Source organism: Opisthocomus hoazin, chromosome 1 (assembly GCF_030867145.1).
Source record: "Opisthocomus hoazin isolate bOpiHoa1 chromosome 1, bOpiHoa1.hap1, whole genome shotgun sequence".
Lineage (NCBI taxonomy): Eukaryota > Metazoa > Chordata > Aves > Opisthocomiformes > Opisthocomidae > Opisthocomus > Opisthocomus hoazin.
The window spans coordinates 77,382,993-77,392,107 of NC_134414.1; the positions used below are offsets into that span (position 1 = coordinate 77,382,993).

At 37.5% G+C, this 9,115-nt stretch overlaps 1 protein-coding gene across 2 annotated transcripts in view; it reads left to right on the top strand.

Moving 5' to 3' along the window:
- The window catches only part of TSGA10 (testis specific 10), a 31,176-nt gene extending 22,287 nt beyond the window's left edge, over positions 1-8,889 (top strand). For both annotated transcript variants that reach the window (XM_075426905.1, XM_075426913.1), the window contains 2 exons: positions 2,135-2,269; positions 5,127-8,889. In XM_075426905.1, the coding sequence (XP_075283020.1) occupies positions 2,135-2,269; positions 5,127-5,151 (160 nt within the window). In that variant the 3' untranslated portion in view covers positions 5,152-8,889. The remainder of the gene's footprint in view (positions 1-2,134; positions 2,270-5,126) is intronic.
- Positions 8,890-9,115: the final 226 nt, after the last annotated feature.

The following is a 9,115-nucleotide window of genomic DNA, read 5'->3' on the forward strand; positions in this document are numbered from 1 at the left end:
GAAAGTGTCCCTTCAATGTCCCGCAAAGGTTACAAGAATTCTATTTATTTTCTGGTTTTCTTCAGAAAGTCATGCTTCACAAGAGCAGGTATCTGTCTCTCTTGCTTGCAGGGAAAGGGATTAAAGCTCCAAGTTGGCTTCTTACAGCCAATGTATTTTTCTGGTACTGGCAAGTGAAAACCAGAAAATTAGCCAGAGAGGAATAATACTGTCATTAAAGTCAGTATCATGATTGCTATCATGATAACGGAAGCAGCAGACGTGAGTAGTGACTGGGGGTTTTTTGTTGTCAGTCTAAAGAAGTGTGTAGACGATAACCTTGTTCTAACACTGACTTAGCTAGTTGTATTGATTTACTGCCTTGGTGCAGGATGAAATAATGCCTGAAGTTAGGAGGTGGAGAGTGCCAATGCTGTCAGGCCTTGAATGAGCACCAACACAGTGATACTAGGAGGCTTCTCCATCTGTCTGGGTTTTTCTTTACTGTCAGGAAAAGCACCTCCCATCCCTCCCATCCTCCTGACTGCACAAGCAGTTTGGGCTCACATAGAAACAACAGGCTTGATTTATTGTCCTGCTCTGGCTGTGGTGACCAAGCACAGGGAGGGGATTCATTGTCAGGTACCCCTGGACAGCCCCTCTTGCATGACTTGCATATCTTTTTATCCCTTTCTGTTTCTTGACCCTCCTTTTTGCTGCCCTTGTACCTCCCTTTTCCCCAGTCTCCTCCCAAATAAAAAACTTGCCCATAATTACTTTTCCCCATTGGTCATTGTTTTGCTACATTCATACCCAAACTTGGGATTCTACAGGGCAATGTCATGTGTGAGAGGTACAAGCAGCTGCACGCTGACTTCCCACCATTGCCAGCACCATCTTGACCATTAAAGACAGCACAGCATGTGCATAGTAAAGCCCCTAAAAGCAATAATGCTAGTAAGACTAGCAGTCAATGTAGGTAAGTCTGGTTCTGTAGTCTTTACAGCGCATATGTGCCCCAGGAACAAGGTTGTGGGATGTTGGTAGCTAGGTGGAAGACTGTTACCATCTCACTGGGCTCCTGCTGCTAGACTGAGCCCTTTTCTTGACTGTAGATTCAGATCCGTGAGTGGGTGCTGGATCTGATCCCTCTCCTGCAGGTTTTGGTGATCTGCTTCAGGGGTCTGCTCGATAGGTCTGTGGTAACGGCTAAGTCACACTGGGGTCGGTTTCAGTTCAACACTGTATGGGCAGTCCTTTTTATAGCTTTATTTGCAAGGTTTTGGGCAGCCTGGAGTCCTTTTTTTCCAGCCTGGGTCAGTGGCGTCCTCACAACACACCCATTCATTTGTAATGAACCATTGTGCAGGTTTTACTGGAGTTATCCACTGAAACTCAGGGGTTGTTGAGCCACCCTTCCTAGTAGTCTAGGTTGGACTGGGAAACTAGATTCTCCTCATGTAAACAATTGGTAGCCTGAAACGAGGATCCCCCATGAGTATATACCTCCAAAACTTTTCAGTGTATTATCCAATCCCATGTACTTCCTCCCCCTAGGCTGAGGTGCAGGAGTTAGGGATTGATCCAGCATCCAGGCCCAAGCCCGTGCAGTCAAAATGACGAGAATACCGTTTTACAACCTTCCCACTGAGGAGTCCAGCATCCCTTAAATATCCATCAGTTTCAGAGCACTTCAGGTAGACTCTAGTCCACTGGCCTTGGCAACTCAAACAGCACAAGAATACCTCAGGCAACACTGTTCTTACATTAATATCATTGCTGATTTTAGTGATTGTCATTATGTTGCAGACTTGTGAATAACCTTAAAATTAAGCTCTTCCTCCCTGGAGATTTTACAATTTTTAGAGTTTAACCTGCAGCAACCGTGGCTAGCTTCTGTCTTTTAGGGAAAATAGAGACAATGGATATGTAGAACTAAATCTGATTCAGGGAGTAATACAGAGAGAGTTACTAATGTGTCTTTCAGAGAAGTATATGATGAACACTACATCCTCTAAAATAAAATAAAAAAGCTGACAGTCTTAAATAGAAAAAAAATTATGATATGAAAGTATCAGACTATCTCATATGACTATGAGATAGTCTGATACTTTTTGAAAGTGTTTAGTCTCACTGTAAAATAATGTTTATTTAGGGAACGTGCTGTACAGGAGCTTCAACACCAGAATCGTACAATCTCGTATCAGTCAAGCTCTGCGTTAAAAACATCATCACCTGCATGTTCCCATCATCAATCACCTGATTGGTCTCTGGACTCGTCCCTGGAAGGGTAAGTGGTTCAACAATATTTGAGTTCCAAACAGTGAGGGGAAAAAAAAATTGTCAAAGGACGAACTCTGATATTTCTTGTTGAAATATTGACTGAATTCCATGGAATTACATTGCTACAGAAAAGTTACAAGAAGATTCAGGACTACGATGTTTTGATTATACTCCTTTTATTTTGTTTTATTGAGCTGTATCAAAACTGTATGGGTAATAGCAACTACTTGCACCGGGATGCTATAGTCATTAATTCTTAAAACAGTAATAGAAATAATGCTACAGAAAATCTCTACTTGACTTGCACCATTTTGTGCAGGTGTAGATGTAAGTATTTTCATCTTTCCTACACAAAAGCTCTTAACGATCTAGCTTTTCTTCTTCTAGGAGTTTTCAGAATAGATTTTACTCTATATATGTGCATTTTTTACAAGAAACATAAATGCATTCTAAAAGTCTTCAAATACTTGTAACCCTGAGGAGGAGCAAGCCCAGCTTTCCTTTTAATAATCAGTTAAAAGGAGCCTCCACAATATGCAGCTACTCCCCTGTCAGTTCCAGTCTCAGCTTAGTTTCATACTTGGTAGCTGCACGCTTGTTGCATCACACTTTTTTGGTAGATTGATGGCAGCATGCATTAAAAAGAAATTGCCAGTTGAGGGGGGGGGAAGTCTCAATCTATGACTTGCAGGAAATAATTTCTGTTTTTGAGATGGTTATATACTTCCAAAATACTTGTTAATACTTTGTTGACCGAGATTATTACCTTTGGCACTTGATTAATCTTTGTTATCAAAGGTTCCTCTGAGTACACAGGTCCTAAGAATACGAGACAGGTTTCTTCAGGCCAGTGAGCTGGTTCTGGTGCCCCGAGTAGCAACACACAGCTGTGATTTTTTTTTTTTTTGGTGGCTATTGCCAGTCCTTGAGAGCGAGTACAGGGAGTCTTCATTCCTCTGATCGAACCATGTCTACTCCTCCTTAGTCTGAGTACAGCATAGCTCTTAAATTTGTTGAAATAAGCATTGTATCATTTGGAATGGTTTAATTTACTTTTAATTACCATAACATTTTTTTCTATTTTTGATACCATATAAAGAAGAGGGATCAATCCATGTAGTCACCACACTGATACTAACAATTATGGTGCTTCTTCTATTTGTATTCACTCCCTAATGAGGGTGATAGAATTCCTTTCTAATTAGTAAACTTCTGGCTAAATACCAAATCAAGACTAATCTTCTACAAACTAGATTATGAATTCAACTCCTTTCTTGTTTGCTTTTTGGGTTTTGTGGGGGTTTTTTGTTTGCCTTTTTTTTTCCTGGCTGGCCTTATGTGTCATGATCTGCTTTTGCACATTCCTAAGGAACAACAAGTTTATGATGGACTGAAAATGAAATATATAAGCCAGGTATAAGTACTTTGTTTGCTTAAAATCTTCATCTGGTTTAAGCTAAATCTTTCTCAAAAAAATCAATGTAGCTTTTGCATGCAAATGAACTCAGGGTTTTTTCTGCTTAATTATTTTCCATTTTTGAGTGCTCAAGATCCTAATATAATTCATAACTTTTTTCCTCATCCAGCTCTTTGTAATACTTTTTTTTATAATTATTTATTTATTTATTTATTTATTTATACTGAATGGTTTGGGATTGCTTTCATTAAGAAAACCTGCACTAAAAACTGAAACTTTGGCAATCTGTGCTGTGTTTTAAAAGCTTAACTGGAGACAATTTATCAGGTTTGTGCAGTGTAGTGATACAGTGATGAATAAAGTAGCCTGTTCGATAAGGCTCTCCAGAGACAGAGCAGAGATCTGAATCTGGATCCGTCTGCTTTGTATAAGTGATTTACACTTGATGTATCTAATTCTAGGTGACTGCTGCAATGTCCACAATACTGAAGTTCTTGATAAATTTTATGTCAAGAACAGAGTCTGTATCACGAAAAAGATGGAAGAGTAGAAATGTCTGAAATATTTATGAATGATGAAATCATTTCCCTCCCAGCTAACTCTAGAAAGATTCAGAAAAATTCACTGAGACCAGAACAAGGAAAAAACAATGTAACATATGGCCTGAGAGTAAAAGCAAGAATATTAATGCAAAAAATTGGGGTGTCATCATCAGCAGAATCACAGAAATAAGACTTTTAAAATAGATATATGGGGAATTGATGAAACATGAGCTAGGTGTAAGTTCCTGTTGGATTTAAAGCAGAATGCTACTAGAAACAGTCCTCCAGGAGGTGAAATTTCATTTTCAATGGCTTGGAGACATTACCATGGCTTGAAAAAGATATTGTAGAAACAGCTAGTCATGGGTAGAGAGGCTTCTTCCACAGCTGATGTCTGACTCTGCAGTACATGAAGTATGATGAAATAGCAGTGCTGGAATCACCATTAACACCCTCCCTCCTCTCCAGTGTTGTGGTGCTATTTTAGCAGACAGGCTGTGATGGCAGATGAGCCAGGCAGTCACCATTTTACTTTACTGAGAATGTGATATCAGAAGTAAATTGGGCAGTAACTTATTCTTCCATCTTTGTCTTTATTGCACCAGACTCCTTGTTTCAGTAAAGTGAAAAGGATATGCCTTGTAGTTTGTCTTGCAGACCTAGTGGGAAAGACCTTTTCTGTCTGATTTTAAGTGATAGGAGTCCAAAGCTTGCCTTTCACTTTAAAGAGCATTATAGCACTTTTGTACAGTAAAATCTTAACCCTTAAAATAATCTGGATTGACTGGGAGGCCTGTTCATAGTGCTTTCAGAATCCAAACCTTAAAATTTTGCACATGGAAACATCAGAATGTATTTCTGTATTCACTGAACATGAAACAAATTAGATTTCTTTTTCTTTTTAGGAATTCTTGTTTCAAGGACTTATAATGTGATATTCACAATGGCATGTGAAGGCTCTGCACACCACCTGGAGAGTTAAGAGTTCAAGTTTAATGCTTATTTAATTATCATTTTTCCCTGCTGAATGCTAAATGTCATTAGATCTATTTCACAAATGCTTGCACAGGTTTTTCATCACTCTTATTGTTGTTCAGTGGGAAGAAATCAGTCTAGATGGCTTCCTCTCACCCTTTTCCCAGCTCCTGTATTATTGCGTGAGATGTAAACAGAAAAAACCCCTGCAAGTTCCATCGACTTTACTGACAGTGTGCTTTTATTTTAAAAGTGTGCATAATTTTAAAAGGTTATTGATGTAACTAAGAAAAAAGGAAAGAAAATAACACTATGAAACTTTATTGGGGGAAAAAGTGTCTATATTCAGGTGTTATGATTTGGATGTATTTTTGCTGAACCATGTGAGTATTATGCTTGAAAGAATGCTGTGCCATCTCAAGATAGGAAGAGTTTGGGGGTTTTCTCCCCTTCAAAACCATCTGACTGATTAATTTGGATAAATAAGATAGTAATGCCAGCAGATACCAGTGTTTTGATATCCATCTGTGAAGATTTGCATTTTTTTGTGGAGGTGTGTGTAACTTCTAAGAATTTTATTAAAACTGCACAAAGTTACTAATTGGAGGTTTTTAATATGAGTGACTACTGTTTGGTGATAGTTATTGCGCTTAAACTTGCTCAGAATTTCTGCACTTTTTGTCATAACATTTGTCTATATTCTATATTCTCACACTTTAAACGCAAGAGAAAATGTAAAATTGTCTTCTGTAAATCATCTGGGAAATCTACACCTCTGTATTTGGAAATAGAGAAGTAATTCCTGCTTAATTCAGTTAAATTATCAATTTTTTTAATAGATTCATCCTTCTTGCTATCTTCATAGAATCATTTTAAAAAAGATATTACACGTATGTTCCTTCATATGAATTTGGTTTGTGATAACCTGACTACTAAACATTAACGTTCATACTTGAGTAATGATTAAAGACAGCAGAACCCATACGAATGCTCCTAACTGTCTTTTAAAACCTGTTGATATGAGCTGTAGGTATGATTTTCTATTGCTTTTTAGGAACATGTAGCTTTAAAAAGCCAGTGAAAGTATTTTGATGAATAATGTAGAAGAAAAAAAAAAGTAAAGTACAAATATATACCTGTAATGTAAATTCTAAGATTATCTTCCATAAGAGCAACACTATTTTTCAGTACAGGTGATTTGATTTTAATTTATAGGTTCTGATTCTTCATTCTTTATCTGGGAGACAGCCACAGAAGTAATTTCAGCAATCACCAGTGTTAATGGGACTACCTGCAAGTAATAAAGTCTGTAGGATCAGGCATAATAATATTAACTGTTTCCATACTATGCAGTTATTAAAAGGCATATTGTACACTCTTCCCAGATGAGAGAAGATGATCATCTCATCATCCCAGAAGATGAGGAAGTGTTCTTCTGATTTGCAATCATATTGCCATATTGATTTTTTTAGAAGACGATCACAAAAAAGTTTGAGAAATGTGATGTTGGTCTATAAAACTAATACCCTGTAATTCAGAAGATGAGAAGGAGATATTAGATAAACATAAAATAGATAAAACTGAGTTCTTTTTGGGAGCAGATATACTGTGCAGACGCCTGTGTCCTAAGACGCAATTCCTTGGTTGCAATAATGATAGCTTTTCTATAGAAGATCATAAAGAAGTCAGTAACGAGGTGCCCCCCTACAAACAAAAAGCGCAAGATTCTTAAGTTCTTTGGACTTTAAAATTCTTCTCTTAAGTAGGGAGGATTAAGGGACTATCCAGATTATCAATGTCAAGATTTAGTAAACTTCCTTTTTGCAGAGTACTCTGATAAAGTAATAGGTTACGGTTAGGGTTAGCTTTTTTTAGAAACTTTATGAAAATGAGAACCTTGTTTTTCTGCAGGCAAATTGCAAAGGGATCATCAGGTCATGGATGGGGCCAAAGGAACTTTTGTCAGTGGTGATGGGATACAGACTTCAAGTGACTTCTGACAGCAACTAACTGCTAAGTAATTATTGACGGTTAAAAAAAAAATAAATTATTCAAGTGAGTATATTCAGAGAGCAGTATCACTGTAGTGGCAACTCCCCTACATCTGACCTAACACAAAGTCAAGAAACTGAAAGAAAGAAAAAAATGAAAGAAGTAATTGAATTTGCTGAAGTCTGCAAATAATACATGTCAGTTTAACAAAAAAGCTGCCTGTTGGCAATGTCTGTAGTAATAGCCCAAGAGGACTTGAACAGTGTTTGTTGTTGGGGAATTGTATGCACTGCTCCAACAGTATACTCTAAAAACCTTCAGACCATTGCTGCGTATGAAACTTTGCTTCATCCTTAAGTAAAGATAGATAATGTGCTCAAACAGTGTATTTACAGTTCTTTACTTTTGGTCACAGACTCTCTAATCTGTAACACACCTAATTTTTTTCAAAAACCAGGAAGTACTATTGAATATGCCCTAACTGAAAGGTACTGAAAGGTATTTTGTATAGTATCTATTTCCTCATAATGTGGGTTACTCATGGTAGAGTGATTTTTTTGGTGTTGCTTTATTACGCTATTTTGGTTAGAAAGAAACATGCACCAAAAATCTATTTACTATTTGTTTGCATTTGTGACACTTACTTGCAACTGTGAACGATGCTGTACTTGATTTTTATTCATTTTTTTGTGGTTTTATATGAAATAAGAGCATGGTAAATTTGTTCTCAGCTACTCTTTGATGATCTAAAACTATCTGTTTTGCATAACAAAGAATCCTATAGTATTTTAAAAATTATTCATGCTCTTCTGCAGCAATATTTTTCTAATTTCTAGTCACAGGTTATGGAGCTGTTTCCAGCTGAGTTGGCTTACCTATGGCAATGGAAACTGTCACCATTAATACGTAGAAGGTGTTTTACTTGACCATAGCTGGTTTACAGGGTTTGCAGGAGAAAGAATTCAGTGCCTCTGGTATCTTCCCTCCTTCATCTCTTTTTCTTCATACTAGAAGAAACACGAGCTACTCTGCATACAGAACAGTATCTCCATTACCGGTATAGTCCCACCACGGAAGAAGAATTCATTGTGTGTTGCTGGGTAGAAGTATTTCACTGCTTTTTGTACGATGTATGCAAGCAACCTTTCGGCAGCATTTGGAACGGTGTATCTGTGTGATTCATCCTGCTGTTTCCACTTAGCGAAAACCAGGTTTATTTTTTTCCCTTTCAGTCACGAATAAAGCTTGAACTTTAGCAATATGTAATCAGAGTTAAGATTCTGCTGTCAGTGTTAAAGCAAGTGGTTTTAGTCTTTGACCAGGAAAAATGCTTGTGGCGTGGGGTACTCTTTGGTACTGCAGCTGAGTTTTTCATTTTATCCCCCTGCTTTCTTCTGAGAGCAACTAATCCTGTCAGTATCAGTGTAGGCTGTGGAGCATGAGGGTGCCACATGGCTATCGGCATTGGATACACTTTAGCAGCTCTGGTACTCGCTTGCTTTTGTATATTTAATTCATCAGATGTTGGTTTTAGCAGATCTTACATGATAAATGGAATGCGTATAAAGTTAGTATATGTGGAATATTTAACTAGTTAATCTGCATTAGGTCTTCTTTCCACGTCTTAGTGATTTCAGCGTGAGCAGCCTTTCAACAAGGAATACAAGTTGTTTTACTGATACAGACTGGAGTGCCTGTAAAGAAGTGTGATCTTTTAATAAAAGAAGCAAGAGAGTTTTTTAATGTATCTTGCACTCTTAGTGATCTTTCCTCTGATCCACTGAACCTTCATATTAATTTCCAGCAGAGGGAGTATGTGAAGGGAAGATGAATGAATCATGCATAGTCTTGTGGTATTAACATAGAGTTATTTTTCCACGTGTTCAGATATTTTCAGTTGGTTTTACATTGTGGACACTTTCCACAC